This window comes from Tursiops truncatus, chromosome 3, assembly GCF_011762595.2.
Source record: "Tursiops truncatus isolate mTurTru1 chromosome 3, mTurTru1.mat.Y, whole genome shotgun sequence".
Classification (NCBI taxonomy): domain Eukaryota; kingdom Metazoa; phylum Chordata; class Mammalia; order Artiodactyla; family Delphinidae; genus Tursiops; species Tursiops truncatus.
In genome coordinates this window covers 51,785,285-51,807,790 of record NC_047036.1, presented here as the reverse complement: position 1 = coordinate 51,807,790, position 22,506 = coordinate 51,785,285, and the positions used below count along the sequence as shown (strand labels likewise).

The 22,506-nt window shown below is 32.8% G+C and overlaps 1 protein-coding gene across 3 annotated transcripts in view; it reads left to right on the top strand.

The window, feature by feature from the left end:
- Nucleotides 1-22,506, top strand: part of CENPK (centromere protein K) — a 60,402-nt gene that overhangs the window by 20,256 nt on the left and 17,640 nt on the right. For 2 of the 3 annotated variants that reach the window (XM_004321552.4, XM_019929974.3), the window contains 6 exons: nt 921-967; nt 11,519-11,601; nt 11,696-11,794; nt 12,128-12,254; nt 16,384-16,437; nt 19,048-19,944. In XM_004321552.4, coding sequence (XP_004321600.1) covers nt 921-967; nt 11,519-11,601; nt 11,696-11,794; nt 12,128-12,254; nt 16,384-16,437; nt 19,048-19,206 — 569 coding nt within the window. In that variant the 3' untranslated portion in view covers nt 19,207-19,944. Of the gene's footprint in view, nt 1-920; nt 968-11,518; nt 11,602-11,695; nt 11,795-12,127; nt 12,255-16,383; nt 16,438-19,047; nt 19,945-22,506 lie in introns of those variants that run through there. The other variant, XM_033852905.2, reaches the window with a different exon arrangement.

Genomic DNA, 22,506 nt, shown 5'->3' with positions numbered 1-22,506 from the left:
TTAGGAAAGATAAACTTTTCTTAGTATGAGTTGAACTTTTCTAAGTATAAGGGATTTGATTTTGCTATGTAAATTAATTAAGGAATATTAGTTTATACTCATTAGACTGGCAAAAATTTTAGAAGATTTTATAGTATCTTTTGCTGTTTCTTGTTCATTGCTTCTAGAAAAATTAAAAGAATCTAGCATCCTGTTTTAAAATTCAAAATACACATTTCCTTCTATGAAATTCACTTTCTGAGAATCTATCTCACAGGAATGAGAGCACCAATATATAAAGACATAAATAAAAGAATGCTTCCTGTGTCATTGTTTTTTGAGGCTAAAAACTAGACACAAAGTCAATGCTGAATCAGTAGTGAAATCCCTGAACACATTTGGTATATTTACCCTGCAGAATATTATACAGTGATTTAAAATTATGAATTAGACTTACACCAAATGAATATACAGGATTTCCATGGGGGTTTTTTTGGGTGAAAATAAGAATAATATGTATGATATTATCTCATTCTTGTAAAACCAGCAATAAGAAAATTAATAACACTTGCATGTATATGTACAAATATGTACGAATATGTGTATATGTATGCATAGAATCATGTAACCACAGAAATATTTAAGGAACACACTGTAGATTATTAATTTTGTTTTTGATGGATTAGGAAAATAAAATGAGAAGAGAAAAAGGCACTGAAAACAAAAAGCATAAATATCACATTTGTCTAAAATGATATATAAGTTGGCTATATAAGATGTTAAATTAAAAAATTTCATAAAAACTGTACACATCTCATAAAAAGTTCTGTAATATATAAATGGAAAGGGAAAGGGGTATCTCAGAAACCATAAAATCAAATTCTTGATTTTTGAGACTTAACTAAGCATATGTATAATTTTGGTTTATTTTGTTCCTGTAGTGATTCCACTGAATGAAGAAGTTCTGGTAACATTAGGAAAAGAAGAGGTAAGTTACTGAATTTATAGTAATCCAAAATAACTTATAACTAGAAGTGTTTTGGATAAGCTCATGCCATAACGAGTAAGATGAAACCACTTTAAAATTGTATTAATTACGTTTTATTGAACAGGATATTTTAGATGATTTGAATTTTGAATTAAATTTGTAAACCTTACTCTTGTACTTAATTTTTAGTTGATTAAACTCTTCATAATCAAAGTGAAAAGGTTAAACATAGCTAAATGATCATACATGTATATCTTTCCCCAAAACTTAACATAAATGTCAATAAAGATTTTTTTAAAGTGTCAGTTTATTAGATCAAAGTATAGGAGAGAAGATAGAGGCAAAGAAGAATTTTAAACAAGGTTGTAGAGCATGGAAATACAAAAGTATCTGTGTTCTAAGAGACAGAAGTAATGATAACAAGAGAGATTATCTGCCCTACAGAACTGAAGAGAAAGGCTTTGAATTTGAAGGAACCTTGTACTTCAAAATTCAGGGTTCAAGTGTGGAGCTAAAAACAAGGAGATTTTTTTTAAAGTAAGAACAGACTACTAGATCTTCTCCCTCTCTCTTTTGCAATCAAGAGACTAACTTTTACCCACACACCTAAAAACTGGAGGTATATGGAGTGGAGACATTAAACTATTGAGGCTTTGGACTCAGCACACCAAGTTGGGTCTTTAGTAGGGGTAGTGTGAGGTCAAAAGTCAAAGTTCAAGGTAACATTTTTATACTGTGTGGTGAAGTACCAGCTTCTTCCCTTGATCTATCTCCAGGGGTCCTACAGTATGGTATAAAAGTAGCTTCAGACTGGAGCTAAAATAATCTCTGGAAAATCTAAATGGCCTGAGAAAAAAGGTCTGTAAGTATTAATATATGGGGGATCCCAGTGAAAAGCAGGACGGCCATCCATCAAAAAGCCATTTATAAACAAAGTTTGTTTTTGAGCTTTAAATGAGAATACCAACTTTTATTCAACATAGTGTTGGAGGTCCTAGCCACAGCCATCAGACAAGAAAAAGAAATAGAAGGAATCCAAATTAGAAAGGAAGAACTAAAACTGTCACTGTTTGCAGATGACATGATCCTATACATAGAAAATCCTAAAGATACTACCAGAAAACTACTAGCACTCATCAATGAATTTGGTTAAGTTTTAGGATACAAAATTAATATACAGAAATATGTTGCATTTCTATACAATAACAATGAACTATCAGAAAGAGAAATTAAGGAAACAGTTCCATTTACCATTGCATCAAAAAGAATAAGGTAAGCTAGGAATAAAGCCACCTAAGGAGGTAAAAGACCTGTAATCAGAAAACTGTAAGACACTGATGAAAGTAACTGAAGGTGACACAAACAGATTAAAAGATGTACCATGTTCTTAGATTGGAAGAATTAATATTGTTAAAATGACCATAATTTCCCAAGGCAATCTACAGATTCAGTGCAATCCCTATCAAAATACCAATGGCATTTTTCACAGAACTAGAACAAAAAAATCTTAAAATTTGTATGGAAACATAAAAGATGCCCAATAGCCAAAACAATCTTGAGAAAGAATGGAGCTGGAGGAATCATGCTCCCTGACTTCAGACTATGCAGCAAAGCTACAGTAATCAAAACAGTTTGGTCCTGGCACAAAAACAGACACATAGCTCAATAGAACAGAATAGAGAGCCCAGAAATAAACCCACACACTTACGGTCAATAAATCTACAACAAAGGAGGCAAGAATTTACAATGGAGAAAAGACAGTCTCTTCAATAAGTGATGCTGGGAAAACTGGACAGCTACATGTAAAAGAAGGAAATTAGAACATTCGCTAACACCATATACAAAAACTAAAGATGGATTAAAGACATAAGTGTAAGACCAGAAACCATAAATTCCCTAGGAGAAAACTTAGGCAGAGCACTCTTTGACATAAATCATAGCAATATGTTTTTAGATTTGTCTCCTCAAACAAAGGAAGTAAAACAAAAATATACAAATGGGACCTTATTAAACTTAAAATCTTTTGCACAGCGAAGGAGCCATCAACAAAATGAAAAGACAACGTACTGAATGGGAGAAAACATTTGCAAATGCTATGACTGATAAGGGGTTAATATCCAACATATATAAATGACTCGCAGCTCAACATCAAAAAAACAAACAAGCTGGGACTTCCCAGGCAGTCCAGTGGTTAAGACTCCATGCTTCCACTGCAGGGGGCATGCATTCAATCTCTGGTTAAGGAACTAAGATCCTGCATGCCATGTGGTGTGGCCCCCACAAAACAAAACAAAACAAAACAAAAAAACAAGCCAATTAAAAACTGGGCAGAAGTCCTGAATAGACATTTTTCCAAAGGGGACATGCAGATGACCAATAGGCATGTGAAAAGATTCTCAGTATCGCTAATCATCAGGGAAATGCAAGTCAAAACCACAGTGAGGTAACACCTCACACCTGTCAGAATGACTGTTGTCAAAAAGAACACAAATAACAAGTGTTGGTGAGGATGTGGAGAAAAGGGAACCCTCATACACTGTTGAGAATGTAAATTGGTGCAGCCTCTGTGGAAAACAGTATGGAGTTTTCTCCAAAAACTAAAAATAGAACTGCCATATTACCCATCAGTCCCTCTGCTGGATATATATCCAAAAAAAAAAAAAAAAAACACTAATTCAAAAAGATACATGCACCTCATTGTTCATAGCGGCATTATTTACAGTTGCCAAGATATGGAAGCAACCTAAGTGTCCATCAACAGATGAATGGATAAAGAAGATGTGGTGTATATATGTAATGGAATACTACTGAAGCATAAAAAAATGCAGTTTTGCTGTTTACAGCCTCATGGATGGACTTGAAGAGCATTATGCTAAGTGAAAGAAGTCAGGCAGAGAAAGACAAATACTGTATGATATCACTTATATGTGGAATCTAAAAAAGTACAGCAAACTAGCGAATATCACAAAAAAGCAGACTCACAGATAAAGAGAACAAACTAGTGGTTACCAGTGGGGAGAGGGCAGCGGAGAGGGGCAATATAGGGGTAGGGAATTAAGAGATACAAACTATTAGGTATAAAATAATCTACAACGTTATATTATACAACAGAGGGAATATAGTCAATATTTTATAATAACTATAAATGAAGTATAACCTTTAAAAAATAAAACTAAATAAAAAATACAAAAAACTAGTGAATATAACAAAAAAGAAACAGACTCAGAGATATAGTCAACAAACTAACAGTTATCAGTGGGGAGAGGGAAAGTGGAAGGGCAATATAGGGGTAGGGGATTATGAGGTACAAACTGTTATGTATAAAATAAGCTATAAGGGGACTTCCCTGGCAGTCCTGTGGTTAAGACTCTGCACTTCCACTGCAGAGGGACGTAGGTTCGATCCCTGATTGGGGAACTAGGATCCTGCATGTAGTGCGATGCAGTGGGGGGCAGGGGGGGGAAGCTATAAGGATATATTGTACAACATAGGGAATGTAGTCGATATTTTATAATAATTATAAATAGAATGTAATCTTTAAAAATTGGGAATCACTGTATTTTACACCTGTAACATACGGTATTGTATGTCATCTATACTTCAATTAAAAGAAAATGTTGACAGACTCTAGGTCCATCCACCTCATTACAAATCTTTTTATGGCTGAGTAATATTCCATTGTATATATGTGCCACATCTTCCTTATCCATTCATCCGATGATGGACACTAAGGTTGTTTCCATCTCCGGGCTATTGTAAATAGAGCTGCAATGAACATTTTGGTACATGACTCTTTTTGAATTATGGTTTTCTCAGGGTATATGCCCAGTAGTGGGATTGCTGGGTCATATGGTTCGTTCTATTTGTAGTTTTTTAAGGAACCTCCATACTGTTCTCCATAGTGGCTGTACCAATTCACATTCCCACCAGCAGTGCAAGAGTGTTCCCTTTTCTCCACACCCTCTCCAGCATTTATTGTTTCTAGATTTTTTTTTTTCTTTTTCTTCTTTTTTTTTTTTTAACATCTTTATTGGAGTATAATTGCTTTACAATGGTATGTTAGTTTCAGCTTCACAACAAAATGAATCAGTTATATATATACATATATTCCCATATCTCTTCCCACTTGCGTCTCCCTCCCTCCCACCCTCCCTATCCCACCCCTCCAGGCGGTCACAAAGCACCGAGCTGATCTCCCTGTGCTATGCGGCTGCTTCCCACTAGCTATCTACCTTACGTTTGGTAGCGTATATATGTCCATGCCTCTTTATCGCTTTGTCACCGTTTACCCTTCCCCCTCCCCATAGCTTCAAGTCCATTCTCTAGTAAGTCTGTGTCTTTATTCCTGTTTCACCCCTAGGTTTTTCATGACATTTTTTTTTTTTTTAAATTCCATATATATGTGTTAACATACGGTATTTGTCTCTCTTTCTGACTTACTTCACTCTGTATGACAGACTCTAGGTCTATCCACCTCATTACAAATAGCTCAATTTCGTCTCTTTTTATGGCTGAGTAATATTCCATTGTATATATGTGCCACATCTTCTTTATCCATTCATCCGATGATGGACACTTAGGTTGTTTCCATCTCTGGGCTATTGTAAATAGAGCTGCAATGAACATTTTGGTACATGACTCTTTTTGAATTATGGTTTTCTCAGGGTATATGCCCAGTAGTGGGATTGCTGGGTCATATGGTAGTTCTATTTGTAGCTTTTTAAGGAACCTCCATACTGTTCTCCACAGTGGCTGTATCAATTTACATTCCCACCAACAGTGTAAGAGGGTTCCCTTTTCTCCACACCCTCTCCAGCATTTATTGTTTCTAGATTTTTTGATGATGGCCATTCTGACTGTTGTGAGATGATATCTCATTGTAGTTTTGATTTGCATTTCTCTAATGATTAATGATGTTGAGCATTCTTTCATGTGTTTGTTGGGAGTCTGTATATCTTCTTTGGAGAAATGTCTATTTAGGTCTTCCACCCAGTTTTGGATTGGGTTGTTTGTTTTTTGTTATTGAGCTGCATGAGCTGCTTATAAATTTTGGAGATTAATCCTTTGTCAGTTGCTTCATTTGCAAATATTTTCTCCCATTCTGAGGGTTGTCTTTTGGTCTTGTTTATAGTTTCCTTTGCTGTGCAAAAGCTTTGAAGTTTCATTAGGTCCCATTTGTTTATTTTTGTTTTTATTTCCATTTCTCTAGGAGGTGGGTCAAAAAGGATCTTGCTGTGATTTATGTCACAGAGTGTTCTGCCTATGTTTTCCTCTAAGAGTTTGATAGTTTCTGACCTTACATTGAGGTCTTTAATCCATTTTGAGCTTATTTTTGTGTATGGTGTTAGGGAGTGATCTAATCTCATACTTTTACATGTAGCTGTCCAGTTTTCCCAGCACCACTTATTGAAGAGGCTGTCCTTTCTGAAGTAAGTCAGAAAGAGAAAGACAAAAACTGTATGCTAACACATATGTATGGAATTTAAGAAGAAAAAAAAAAATGTCATGAAGAACCTAGGGGTAAGACAAGAATAAAGACACAGACCTACTAGAGAATGGACTTGAGGATATGGGGAGGGGGAAGGGTAAGCTGTGACAAAGCGAGAGAGTGGCATGGACATATATACACTACCAAACGTAAAATAGATAGCTAGTGGGAAGCATAGTGGGAAGCAGCCGCATAGCACAGGGAGATCAGCTCGGTGCTTTGTGACCACCTGGAGGGGTGGGATAGGGACGGTGAGAGGGAGGGAGACGCAAGAGGGAAGAGATATGGGAACATATGTATATGTATAACTGATTCACTTTGTTATAAAGCAGAAACTAACACACCATTGTAAAGCAATTATACTCCAATAAAGATGTAAAGAAAGAAATGAACTTTAAAAAAATGAAAATAAATGGTTTTGGACTTACAAAAAAAAAAAAAGAAAAGAAAATGTTGAATGGCCAGCCTATGATCATTGACATTTGTGAAATGCCTCCAAATGGAAAGGTGGAAACCCAAAACAATTTATGAAGGTGAATCTTAAGAAAATAGAGGCAATTCAGGGAACAAAGAGAATTTAATAAAATAATATCTTCCTAATTTGATTAACTCTACTTTATCAAGTTTTATTTTAAGGCAGCAGTCCCCAACCTTTTTGGCACCAGGGACCACTTTCGTGGAAGACAATTTTTCCACAGACCGGGGTTGGGGGTGGGATGGTAATGTGAGCATTGGGGAGCAATGGAGGGTGGCAGTGAAGGAAGCTTCACTTGCTCACCCACTGCTCACCTCCTGCTGTGCAGTTCCTCTCCACGGCCCAGGGATTGGGGACCCCTGTTTTAAGGTCTGTACTCAAATATAAGAAATACTTGCCCAACTTAAGGTCACAAAGAGTTTCTTTCATTTTTTTTTTTAGAAATTTTAATATTTTAGGTTTCACATTTAGATCTATGATCCATTTTAGAATAACGTTTGCATGTGGAATGAGTTACTGATAAAGGTTCTTTTTTCTTTCATGTGGATACTAATTATTCTAGCACAAATTGTTGAATAAACTATCTTTTTCTTTTGAATTTCCTTTGCATATGTGTTGAAAATTAATTGATCATATATGTGTGGATCTATTTCTAGACTCTCCATTTGTTCTCCATCCTATGTGGTGGATATATCTTTTCCTTTGTTCTGTATTTCTGTCTTTAGGCCAATACTGTGTTGGTTTGTTTACTGAAGCTTTGTAATGTCTTGAAATTAAGTAGTATGAGTTCTCTAACTTTGTTTTTACCAAAATTGTTTCATATTTTCATATAAATTAGAGTTGGCTTGTCATTCTATCCCATAAAGAAGCTTACTGGAATTTTGACTGAGATTGCCCTGAATCTATAGTTCAAATTGAGGAGAAGAGACATATTGAGTCTCAGTCCAGATCCATGAGCACTATATGGTCTCTGCATTTATTTAGGCCTCCGTTTATTTGTTATTTACAAAATTTATCTCACTAATGTTTTGTAATTCACTATATCAACAGACTAAAAAAGAAAAAAAGCATTTTATCATTTCAATAAATTCAGAAAGAATTAAGTGACAAAATTCCATATTAATTCATGATTCAAAAAAAGACTTTATAAATTGTGATAGAAGTGTGCAAGCCATGAGGGACTTCCCTGTCATTCCAGTGGTTAAGACTCTGCACTTCCACTGCAGGGGGCACAGGTTCGATCCCTGGTCGGGGAACTAAGATTCTGTGTGCCGCAAGGTGCGTGCAAAAAAAAAAGAAAAAAGATGTGTGCAGGTCTTATATATGTTTGTCAGATTCATCCCTTTAGTATTTCATATTTTTGGTGCTATTAAAATGGTATTCTTTTTTAAAATTTCAATTATTTATTGCTGGCACATTCAAATACAATTAATATTTATATGTCAATCTTGTATCTAGTGAGCATGATAAACTCCTTTATTCTAGTAGCTTTTTTGTAGATTATGTAGAATTTTCTTTTATATTTAATTAATTAATGTATTTATTAATTTTTTAATTTATTTGGCCGCATGGGGTCTTTAGTTGTGGCAGGCAAACTCTAGTTGCGGCATACTTGTGGGATCTAGACCAGGGATCGAACCCGGGACCCCTGTGTTGGGAGCACAGAGTCTTCACCACTGGAACACCAGGGAGGTCCTCTGTAAGATTTTCTACATAGCTAGTCATGTCATCTGAGAACAAAGGCAGTTTTACTTATTTCTTTCCATCTGGATGCTTTTTATCTCTTTTTCTTGGCTTATTGTACTGTCCTAGAATATTTAGTAATGTATTTTATAAAAGTGGGGAAAATGAACATTTTTGCCTTGTTCCTGATCTTAGTGGATAGCATTCACTCTTTGACCATTAAGTGTGATGTTAGCAGTAGGTTTTTCATAGATGCCATTAATAAAGTTGAGAAAATTACCTTTTATTAGAATTTATGAAGAATTTCTCAAATCATGAATTAATATTGAATTTTGTCACTTCTTTCTTTTTTTTTTTTAAAGAAAACATTTTTAATCTTTGGTATCAGGGTAATACTAAGCTCATAGAATGATTTCAGAAGTATTCTCTCTTCAAAAGAGCTTGTATGGAATCAGTATTATTTATTCCTTAAATGTTTCTTAGAATTTATAGGTGAAGTTGTCTGAGGTTAGAAATTTTTTGGTGGGAAAATGTTAAACTATATATTCAGTTTCTTTATGGCTAGTCAGGTTATCTTTCTCTGAATGAACCTTGGTAGTTTGTGACTTTGAAAGAGTTTGTCTCATCTAGTTTGTCAAATTTATTGACAGAAAATTGTTCATAGTATTCCTCCATTACTATTTTAATGTTTGTAGCAGCGCCCCCTCTCTTATTCCTGATGTTGGTAATTTGTGTTCTTTTTTTCTCCTTTAATTAGTCTGGGTAATTGATCTTCTCAAAGAACTAGCTTTGGGTTTCATTGATTTTTCCCTATTTTTCTTTTTGTTTTTCTATTTCATTGATTTAAAACTTTTACCATTATATTTTCTTCAGCTTACCTTTGGTTTTATTTGCTCTTTTTCTAGTTTCTTGTGGTGGAAACTAAGGTCATTAATTTGAGAGCTTTCTTTTTTCTAATACAGGCTTTTAGTGGTGTAAATTTTTATCTGAGTACTTCTTTTGCTTTATTCCAGAAAATTTAACCTTTTCATTTTCAGACAGTTCATAGTAATTTCTTATTTTCCTGCTGATTGCATCTTTGACCCATGGATTATTTAGAAGTGTGTTTTTAGTATCCAAATATTTGCACATTTTTCCAGGTACCTTTCTATGATTGATTATTTTTTTTTGAACTTTTTAAAAGTTTTATTGGTACAGTTATTATAGTGAATTGCAATTTATATACTGAACTATTTCTTTTTCTTTTCTTTTTTTTAAGTATGGGCTCTGACACTTTTTATTTTTATTTGTGAAATCTCAGGCAAGTTACCTAGCTCTTTTTTTTTTTATACATCTTTATTGGAGTATAATTGCTTCACAATGTTGTATTTGTTAGTTTCTGCCTAACAAATACAACAAATTCAACAAAGTGAATCAGTTGTATGCACACACATATCCCCATATTCCCTCCCTCTTGAGCCTCCCTTCCACCCTCTCTATCCCACCCCTCTAGGTGGTCAAAGAGCACCAAGCTGATCTCCCTGTGCTATGCAGCAGCTTCCCACCAGCCATCCATTTTACATTTGGTAGTGTATGTGTGTCAGTGCAACTCTCTCACTACATCCCAGCCTCCCCTTTCCCTCTGTGTCCTCAAGTCCATTCTCAATGTCTGCATCTTTATTCCTGCCCTACCACTAGGTTCATCATTTTTCTAGATTCTATATATATATGCATTAGCATACGGTATTAGTTTTTCTCTTTCTGACTTACTTCACTGTGTGTGACAGACTCTAGGTGCATCCACCTCACTACAAATAACTTGATTAGTAATTTAACTTAATTCCATTATTGGATCATAGTTAATGTAATATCATTATGGTTGCATTAAAATGTACATATTTGATTTTTCTTTCGTATTTGTCCTACATTTTCTCTGTTCCGATTCTCCTCTCTTCCCACTTTCTTGGATTAATTGTGTATTTTTCAAAATAAATGCATTTTATTTACATTATTAGCTTATTAGGTATATCTCTTCATTTTTTTTTCATGGTTGCTCTAGGGTTTATAATATACAATTTTATATTATTACAGATTTAGAATTATAAGAAGCTAATGGAAACGCTTAATATCAGGAGAATGGAACACTAGCTAATGTGTTCTAGAAACAAAAGGATACTAGAAAAAGTTTAGCTTATTGTAATCCCCTATAGCCACACAGTCTTCTTATATGTTCCTCAGATACCTCATACTTCTGCCTCAGGGCCTTTGTACGTAAAATTCCCTTTGCCTAGAACATTCTTTTGCTAGATGGTGACATGACTTATCTTTTGCTGTCTTTCTCTGTTGCTAAACTGTTAGTTAACCTGATCAGAAAGGTCTTTCCATATCATACTACCTACCTAAAAGAGCCATCCCTGCTCCTCATTTCTATACTCTCGTTTTGACCTATTTTTACTTTATGGTATTTATCCCTTTCTGGAGTTACAAGTTTGTTTCTTTGTTTGGATTCGCCTCTTTGTTCTGTTCATCTTTGCATCCCTGACTCCTTCATCAATGCCTGGTGGTCAACAACTGATCAATAAGTATTTGTTGAATGAGTGATATTCATTTGTGTCTGTTTTGTATAGTCTCCTTAGAAAAGAGACCTAATCTGCCTGGTTACTGAAAATTCACCATTAAATTGCCTTTCAGTATGAAATTAGAAATTATTGCTCAAAACCCCTTATATTTTTTAATTTAACAATGAAATATTACAAAGAACTTAGTACCTGCTGTATAATTTCCCTTTTAAAGATTTTTTGCTAGGCTTTTTTTTGCTGTTGATTTCTGAATATATATCCTAGTATGTAAATTTCACTCTCATTCAGAAATATCACTATTTACAGGAGTAAAGACTAAGCAATTAATTTTAATTATTTTGTTCTAGTTCCAAAAATTGAGGCATGATCTTGAATTGGCACTATCTACTATTCAGTCAAAGAATGAAAAGTTAAAGGAAGACTTAGAAAGGTATATTTGTATTATAATTACTACTAATCATTGATATATATTGAATTGGCATTATGTTTTATTTGAATACTGTTTTGTTTTTCCATGTTTAAAGGGAGCAAAAATGGTTGGATGAACAGCAACAGATATTGGAATCTCTTAATGTACTACACAATGATTTGAAACAGCAGGTTGTGACATTTTCTGAATCAAGGTATTGATTTTGTGTTCTAGGTTTTCATAATAGGAAAAATTATTTCCTTTTTTATGTTATATGAAATACATAGATGAAAAGAAGGTAAATTTTACCAGAAATTGTGAGTCTTACCCTGACTTTTGCCGATTGTTAAGTTACCTAATCTTTTATGAATAATTTGACTTTTAGTTTTCCTACATGTTAAATAGAGACTATTTATCTCATAAAGCTAGTTATTTTGAGCAATGAAGTTTGAACAAAGTTTTTGATTAATTTTATGAGTAACCAGTTATATATACTTAAGTATTTTATCAGCAAATTAATTCTCTTAAATTTAAAAAAATCTTTTAGAATCTTTAATGAGCTGAAAACGAAAATGCGTGATATAAAAGAATATAAGGAGAAACTCTTGGTTACCTTGGGTGAATTTCTAGAAGACCATTTTCCTCTGCCTGATAGAAATGTTAAAAAGAAAAAGGTAAGTTTTAGAGAAGACATTCATGTAGATATTCACATATGAAATTGTTTTAGATAGGTTCACAGGTAAATTTTCTGATAAATTTTTATGTTAAATATACACTTCAAAGACATACACAGATAGGTACATGCACAAAAATATTCCATCATCACATTATAATAATTAAAAATTAGAAGCAACCTAGTTATGTAATAAAATAAGATTAAATACATTTTTTTACATTGTATTCATATTGATGGAAAAATGCAGCTTTTAAAAATGTATTGAACACTATCAAAAGAGTTTATGAAATCTCACAAATTATTGATTGTTAGAAGATAAAACACAGATGATTAAATTGTGTGAGTCTAATTTGTACCAAAGAACGTAATAGTGCTTATGCCTGGGGCTAAGATTGTAGGTAAGATTTGTTTTTGTTTTCATTGTTTTTCAAATTTTCTATGATAAACATATGTAACTTTTAAAATCAGAAGGTACCTGTAGTTAAGGTAAGTTATTGACTATTTTAATAACAGTTATGATGGAATAAACCTTTTTCACAAAAGCAAATATTTCATCGAGTGACAGAAGGTTGGGAATAAGCACTTTAATTCCTTTTTTAAAAATAGTATAGGTATAGGGCTTCCCTGGTGGCGCAGTGGTTGAGAGTCTGCCTGCCGATGCAGTGGACACGGGTTCGTACCCCAGTCCGGGAAGATCCCACATGCTGTGGAGCAGCTGGGCCCGTGAGCTATGGCCGCTGAGCCTGTGCATCCGGAGCCTGTGCTCCGCAACGGGAGAGGCCACAACAGTGAGAGGCCCACGTACCGCAAAAAAAAAAAAAAAATAGTATAGGTATAAATAAATAGAACTTGTGGAAGTGGAATAGGCATTGAAACTGGGACCAGAACAATCTTTCTAAAAATAAACATATTTAACAATTTATTTAATCATGTATTTTAAAATATACATATTTAAATCATTTTTCAACATAAAACTTTTGATGCATCCCTCTGGGATGAAGTCTATAAACTCCGTAGAGGAATGAATTTATATTCTGGACTTTGTCTATCTCTTTAGTCTCCTTTTCAGCCATTCTTTATTCATCTCTTGCATGAGTCCATTCAACAATAGTACTATACAGTTCCAACAGATATGCAATGACCTGTCACTTTTTTGTGCCTTACACATTCTATTCCCTCTGGTTACGAAACAATTCCTATCTGGTGAAAATAGTAAATTCTTTCTTAAAGCAACTCAAACATCATCTTTTGTGTGATGCATTGAATGAAGTTTTGGTGTCATTTTATTAGCATTTATTACATGATTTTGTAGTAACCATTTATTTCTCTTTCTCTGTTGACCCACCACGCTCTGTGAGCTCCTTGGTTTGTTTAATTCATCTTTGTGTCTGTACTGTCTTGCATACCTATTGTAGTACCTTCTGAGTTCATATTTCTTGAATGACTGTGAGCATGCTAGGAAAAGGAGAAAAAAGTTTGTTTTCTTATAATCTGCGTTTATTTATTCTTCCCTGTCTTCTTTGTAATTATCAGTAGGCTTTACATTTGTTATGGACAATTTCTCCCATTCTGTCCATTGTTATTTATGCCCCTTAGTCATTTGTGAAATTGTTAACGGCTTTCTGTTAATGATTTCAGTAAATTCATGATCCCTTACCTCTTAATGATCATAATCTTAAAATAACTTAATGATTTATTTTCTGATTCCAGTCTTTTTTTCAACTTTTTTTTTTTAACCTATTAAGGTTCTCCACTATTAGAACCAGAGGTTTGAGACACTCCTAAACAAAAGCATTGATTACCAGAAGCCACCATGAGTTTATTCAGTCATATTGGATAAGCTCACTTTTTTTAAATGAAATATATGAACTGTTGATACATACTACAAACTGATAGGTTACTCTCTCTCCCTCTCTCTCTCTCTCTCTCTGTCAAGCAATAATAATGGATGTATCAGTGGGCTCAAGCTGCCATAGCAAAATACCAAAGAATAGGTGGCTTAAACAAAATAAATTTATTTTGTCATAGTTTTGGAGGCCAAATTCCAAGATCAAGGTGCCATCAGAGTTTTATTTAAAATAAATAAATTGTGTTATTTATTTTAACTTTGGTAGTTTCATTGCATTTATATTCTGTTCTGATACCATCATTCATGTATACATTTAGTCTTTATTGTACATTATGTTGGATTCAATCCTTATCATCTTTTACCATTCATTTTTGAGTTTTTAAGTTTAATCCATTGTTTGATATGATGGGTTTGTTTGACAAGTAATTTGTTCAAGAAGAATTCCTGGGTGTTTTATTTTTTGAATTCTTAAATGCTGAACATATTTTGCTGTATACTTAAACGCTTATCTTAGGCAGAGATTTTAAAAGTCACAAGACTTGGTAAGGGGTTTCTCCATTCTTCTCAGATTGAATGTGCTGTGGAGAAGTCTGAGGCCAGCCTGTAGATGTCTTGCTGCTTCTGACTATTTGCCTGAAGGATTCTTTATCTCTGAACTTCAGTAACTTAACAGGGATATGTCACAATGTTGATCATTCAATATCAGCTTTGCTTTGAAGATGATGCATTGTTTCCAGGGGCAGATTTAGGTCACATTGCATTTCATGGCAATTTTATTTTATTATATTTTACATTGTTTATCATATCCTTATGTTGAAACTTTTTTTTTTGTTTTCTTTCATTATATTTTTCTTCTGCATTTTCTTTGATTGTCTCAAACCTTTATATTTTAATCTGTGCCTTGCTGCTTGTTTCTTTAATATATTTGTATTTCTGTAAAACCTTAGGAGGACTCCATGCTAATCTTTGATTATTGTCAGGAAGGTACTAGATGTCACAATAGTAGGAGACCTTGTAGTTAATTGAATGTCTGAACTCAAAAGCTGCTGATTAGCTGTAGTATTATCCTAGAAGATTTCCCTTAGAACCTTATCCTATGGAACATTTTTAACAGTAATTTGGATAAAGAGGTAGAGGACATAGTCATCAAAATTTACAAATGATATGAAATTGAGAGAGGACTAGATAGTAAACTTATTGGATGACAGAATTAGAACTGTATTTTTTAACTGGCCAAGATAAAATAGGACGGTCCAAATAAAATAGGACGATATTTAGTGGAGGTACATAGAATATCTTTCTTGAGTTTAAAACATTGAAGAACGAAGGAGACATATCTTAGCTATATACAATGAAGGAAACTTTTGGCACTTTAGATGATAGTGTTCTCAGATAGAGGTCAGCAGGGCAGAATAGATGTCCAAAAGCTAATGCAATCTTAAACTTATTGAATAGAATTCCAGCTTCTACACGTATGGAAGTGAGTCTTCCATTTCATCTTTGGTTTTCTAATCACAGCTATATCATTGTGGAGACTGGATTTTTTTAAAAAGGTAAATTAGAACACATTTAGAGAACAACCATGCTATTGAGAGGCTGCAAGTCTATGAGAAATAATTGAAGAAACTCATGATGATTAATATGGAGAAGGCAGGGAGCTCATAATAGCTGTCTTCAGATATTTGAGAACTCTAGGGTGGAATTGGAATGAGATTTATTCTCTGTCATTCCAAGAAAAAAAGAACTAGTGAGTTGAGTTAATAGTAGGAACTGTCAAGAACTATAGAAAGATGAACAAACCTCCCTGGGAAGCAAGTTTCCTGTCCCGAAGCTGTATCAATACAGTCTGGAATGTCATTTGTTTGGGATATTTTGATTGGGAAGGTTCAAACATTAGATTTTCATTTATATGAATATATATAATATGTATAATATAATTTATCCATTTATATAAATTTATAATTTATCTCCATATTTAGAGATAGGTAGATAGATAGATAGGTGGATACTCTGAATTTTATCTTCTAGTAATTGCAAAAGATTTCCCTGTCTAAGAGGTTGTTTCAACTATTTTTATGAACCTTACTGTTTAGTACAGCAGGTTGTTTTCTTTCAGAATGCTTTTTAAATCATCTCATTATAAATGTTTGGTTTTAGTATATCTTGTACCACTGCAATTGAGGAATATTAATTTTTGAAATTTTGTAATAAATACAGTGTAATATTCTGCCATTAGAATTGAAATGTTAATTCTTTGTTATTCACACTTCTCTCAAAGAAAAACATTCAAGAATCAACTGCACAGCTGATAACACTGCATGAAATGTTAGAGGTAAGTGTTTTGTGTAGTTGTTTTGTCTTGAAGATATCTCTTCACTAGTGATTTGTGAGCAATTATACATAGGCTTGAAAAAGAAAAAAATGCTGCTTTAGTTTTTAAGGTATACAGCAAACTTTATTATATATATTAATTTATCTTAGTATAAAATTAGTTTCTATGTAGTAAGAAAATATTATTTTTTAGAAGAAGATGAAACTGAAGTCTTACTCTTAATCGTGTTCCCGATTATTACTTTAAGAAAAATTTTATGATGTTGTTTAGTATCTACACAGTAAAAGCCTATGCTGTTACATTGATGTAATCTTTAGTTGGCCAGTCTGTATTCTATCTAAAATACACAATTGAGTTTAAGGATTCTTTCCACAAAGTTGCAGAACTTCATTCACAGATTTTCCTTAAATAACATCAGCTTCTTTTTTCATAATGTAAGGACGCATTACACCTTTTTCTGCCTGACATTTGCTTTTTATTTTATTTACAAATATCTCTGACCTTTAAAAAAAAGAAGTTTTTGAACTTCAGCCAAATTACCGACTATATTAAATACTTAAATCTTTATATGATGACCTATTGCAGATTGGGTGGAGAGGAAGGTAGTCTATGAAGAGCTATTTAACAATTAATGTGACTTTTTAAAGTCATTGGTAAGTTTAGAATAAAGTGATTTCAGAAAACTTGTTTCACATTGTAATTTTATGCATTGGATGCTAAAGTCTCTATGTATCTAGCTAAATGGTTTTGGTGCCTCAGGATATCTTAATATAGAATATTATTACTTTGGAAAACAAAATACAATTATTTTTTAGATTGTGATTTGAATCTTTTAACATATTCCTATTTAGTCCAGTTTATACCGAAACCAATGTTTCTCATGGATGACTTGACTTTTTTTTAATAAAAGTTGTTATATATGTGGCAAATATTGACAGTTGTTAACTGGGAAATACATGTGTAATTTTTGAATAATGCACTATGAGATACCGTGTAAAACTTAGATTTAGAAACTATTTTTGTCTCCAAGGCTCGTATTATCAATAATAAATATAAACAGAATTTAAACTGCAGTTCAGTGAAGAATAAACCAATATACATGTTTATGTTAAAGTAGAATTTTTAGCATTTAATTATTTCTGGCATCTATTAGAAGTTTGATTAATATAACTGAAGTTAGAAATGAAAAGAAAAATTTTAATTTATATTAAAATAAGCAGTTGCTCTAAAATGGGAATAATATTTAATTATTTTATTATCATACCTAAAAGAAATGAGACCAAGAGCTTTTTTCTCCAGGATGTGGTTCTGAAGTAGCTAAAGTTAGGGAGTTCCCTGGTGGCCTGGTGGTTATGATTCCAAGCTTTCACTGCCACGGCCCACATTCAATCCCTGGTTGAGGAACTGAGATCCCACAAGCCACATGTTGCAGCTAAAAAAAAAAAAAAAGAAATAGCTAAAGTTAATGGCAGATGAAATTATTTCAAGAATTGAGATGTAAAAAAAAAAAAAAAAAGAATTGAAATGTTGATATTATTATGAAATGTGATTGAGATGAGAGCTTTATAGTTTTATTTCTATGGTACTTTATATTTGTATAAATTGTATTTTTCCTTTTCTGTGTTTCTTAATATAATATAGTTAAAGCTTTGGCTTGGCAATTCAGAGATATGGAGTCTAATCCATGATCTATTACTAATTATGTGCCCCTTGAGGAATCTTTTAACCCTTCTGGATTCTGGTTTTGTAATTTGTGAAGGCACTTTGTGGGAGCTGAGGAGGTAGAGTAATAATTGATACATATTTAGCATTTTTCAGTATGTTTCATAAAACATTAGTGTTTGAAGAATTTTAAATGTGTGTTTCTTAAAAAAACTTTTTTAATGCCAGTGGATCTGGGATATACAGGTGATTCTGAGTGCACATTGGCAGTCTTTCTCCAGCTTATATAACCATAGAACCCTGTTTCTCCACACTAAGAGCATCCTTAGGGAGACCAATTCCATGGAATGTAGTTTGGGAAATGTTAGTCTTATATAATTTACTACAGATACTCAAAACGTCCCAATTTGTGGTTGTAACCCCTCAATATCCTTAGTGAAGAAATCAAAGATATTTAAGATAATTTGAAGGAAATGATGCTGATAGAATTGTTTCAAAGATTTATCAGATGAATAGGTGTTTTTTGGGGGAAGAGTAGCATTGGTGATTTCTCTTTCCCCCAAATATTAAGATATGTATGCTGTTTTTGAACTTTTTGAGTATTTAAGTTTTTTATTTTTAAGAAATGGTTATAACCAATCTTGTAATATAAGCAAATTATTAATCCTAAGAGAAGTGAGAGAATTGTAAGTGCCTTTTAACTAGTTTTTAGGAATTTTAAAAGTTAAGGTGCAAAGATTCATTTTAAAGCTATTTCCATTCACTAATATTTGTTTTTTAAAAAAAGAAAATCAACTGTTTAAGTTAATACATAGAAATTATGATATAAACAATTACTCAAAGAGAAAAGACATTAACATTCTTTGGTAAGAAACTTCATTAATGTTTTATTATAGCTGTATCAATTTTTTTCCAAGTAAGGTATATTTTGAATGATTTTTTTTCTAGATTCTTTTAAATAGATTATTTGATGTTCCACATGACCCATATGTCAAAATTAGTGATTCTTTTTGGCCACCTTATATTGAGCTGCTCCTGCGTAATGGAATTGCCTTGAGACATCCAGAAGATCCAACCCGAATAAGATTAGAAGCCTTCCATCAGTAAAAAGATGGTCTTTTTTTCACACGTACTTAAAGAATCTTGTCATTCAAGGATAATGGAAACACTGAGAATTACTTGGATAAGGAACATTATTTGCAAATCAAAGCACATAGTCCATCTTCCTTTTGTGCTTAAAATGACTCATGCTGCCATCCACTATTCATTTAAAAATGGTCCTTTCGCAGTCAGTCATTGCTTTGGTATTTTCAACTGGGTGGACAAGAATGCAAGTGAAAAATATTCTAGACTTAATTATTACAAAACTTTAAATATACCTTACTTCTGCAATATTCTTTGGAAAATTCGTTGTTAATTTATGATATTGATAATGTAATATTTTTCTTTTAAAATTTATGACAGTTTCTTTTATGCATTTGATTTCCATTTGGTGCTTACATCCTTTAAATTTACAAATTGTAATGGAAAGGCCATTTAATTTGCAGGAGGTTTAAAAATTGACTTAGTATCTTAATGTAGAAGGAAGCATAATTTAAAAGCATTTAGTAAATCTGTTCCATGTATAATGCCATATTTCTAGATTTGTTAAAAATTTGAATGTTAAAAAAACTAATGGATAAAGGTAGCATGAAAACTATATTTTAATGTGTATTATATTACAAGTGATGATATATATTAAATCATTCTTGATTCTGTTAATTATTACTAACAATACTGTGTTCATAAAATTTTGTTAATCCTCTGTGACTTTCCTGTAAATAAAATTCTCATTTAAAAACTCTAGCTTTTTTGGGGATGTGGCATGATATTTTAATAAACTAAATAGACTTTTTCATAGGTAGATAAATGATGGTATTATAGAACTACATATAAGCTAAACTAGAGAATTCCAAATACTTTTTGTATCGTTAGTTTTCTAAGATGACTTAGTGTATACTTTTATTTTTGAAAATGCTTTCTACTGCATTATAGTATCCAAGTTTCTTGTTTACCTTAAATACTTCATCTTTTTTAAAGTAGGCAAAAACTATTCCGAGTATACCCTGTTCCATTTATAGAAAATACAAATACTGTTATATTTTAGAAAATGTGTAAGTTCTTTTATGGGAAGATGACATACAAAAGTACCTTCCTAGAATACTCTAGTTGGGAGTCAAAGGATTGAGCAACTTATTATTCCTCAGAGTTACTGGAGAAAGGAAAAATGGTGCTAGCAGTATAAGTCTGACAATAATTCTGTCTGACAAGAGCAGATAATACTGTTGTCTGTGAGCTTCTCTGTGTTGCAAATTACAGTAAGAAATAGATAAAGGCAATAAACAACTTGATGATTTATTTGGCAAGTCTTGATTTCACATACATCTATTGGTTTGAATCTTTTTACTGTAGCATCTTGTGTAAAGTTTTAAAGAAAACTGTGATGATTGCATCCTACTTCTTAATTTGTTAACCCAGCCTTCTAACATAGCATGATTTTTTTGCCCACTTTTCATCTCAATCATAAACAACGTAAATTATAGCAGAATTAGTCTTGATTTGTACTCCATCTAAGCTTACAACCCTTGAAGGTTTTTTTTTCTGTGGCTTTGAGAATGTTGGAGAAAATGTTTCAAGTTCTGAGAACCTATATGTGGGGGCCATCACTACAGATCCCAGGAACATTGAGGGTAATAAAAGAATATTTTGAATAACTCTGTGCCCACAGATGTTATAACTTAGATGAAATGGACCAATTCTGTGAAAGACACAATCTACTAAAACTCACACAAGGAAAAATAGCCACTTTGCATAGCCTATATATTAAAGAAATTGAATCAATAATTAATAAGCTTTCAAAACAGAAGACATCAGGCCCAATGGTTTCACTGGTGCATTCAAGAAGAAAGTGATGACAATTCTGTGTTCCAAAAAATAGAAACTAATTCATTCTATGAGGCCAGCATTATCCTAATACCAAAACCAGACAAAAACATTACATTACCCTAATACCAAAACCAGACAAAAACATTACATTACCCTAATACCAAAACCAGACAAAGGCATTGCAAGAAAGGAAAACTACAAACAGATACCTTTCATGAACATAGGTACAAACATCCTCAACAAAATAATCAAATTCAACAATGTAGTACAAAAAATTATGCATAACAGCCAAGTGGTATTTATTCCAAATATCCAAAACTGGTTCAGCATTCAAAGATCAATTAATGAAATCCAACATATCATCAGACTAAAATAGAAAAATCATATGACCATACCAATAGATTACAAAAAATCTATATGACAAAATCAGATAACACATTCATGATGAAAACTCTCAGCAAGCTAGGAATAGAAAGGAACTTCCTTAGCTTGATAAAGAACATCTACAATCTGATGCATTATTACTTATTCTTTAAAAAAAAAAATTCAGAAAACTTACAGCTAACATACTTAATTGTGGGAAACTAGATGCTTTCCCTCTAAGATCAGGAAGAAGGCAAGAATGTCTCCTCTCACCAGTGCTAGTCAGCATTGTACTGGAAGTTCCACCTAATGCAGCAAGACAAAAAAACATCCCAAGAACCAACAAAAAATCTCTTGGAACTAAAGACCAATTACAGCAAGGTTGCAGGATACAAAGTTAGCATAGTAAAGTCATTTGTTACCTATATACCTGAAATTCGAAACATTATTACATTAACATCAAAAATATGTACAAGACTTATATGAGGAAACCTACCGAAGTTATAAAAGAAATCAAAGAAGATCTAAATAAATGGAAACATATTCCATGTTTATGGGTAGTGAAACTCCATATTGTTAAAAGTCTCAATTCTTTTCCAAATTGATTTATAGGTCTAATGTAATCCCAATCAAAATGCCAGCAAGTTACTTTGTGGAAATCAACAAATTGATTCTAAATTTATATGGAAGGAAAAAAGACCCAGAATAGCTGCCCATAATATTGAAGAAGAACAAAGTGGAAGGACTGACAGCAACCTTAAGACTCACTATAAAGCTATAGTAACCGATACTGTGAAATTGGTGAAAAATCAGACAATAGATCACTGGAACAGAATAGAGAGCTCAGAAGTAGACCCATACAAATATGGTCAGCTGATCTTTGACAAAGAGGAAAGGCAAGCAACCCAATGGAGAAAGCTTAGTCTTTTTCAACAAATGGTGGTAGAACAACTGTACATGCACTTGCAAAAAAAGGAAGAAAAACTGGTCACTGATAATACTGACATTATACCTTTAACAAAAATTAACTAAAAATGGATCATAGACCTAAATGTAAAATGCACAACTATAAAACTTCTAGAAAATAACATAAGAGAAAATCTAGTCTGACCTTGAGTT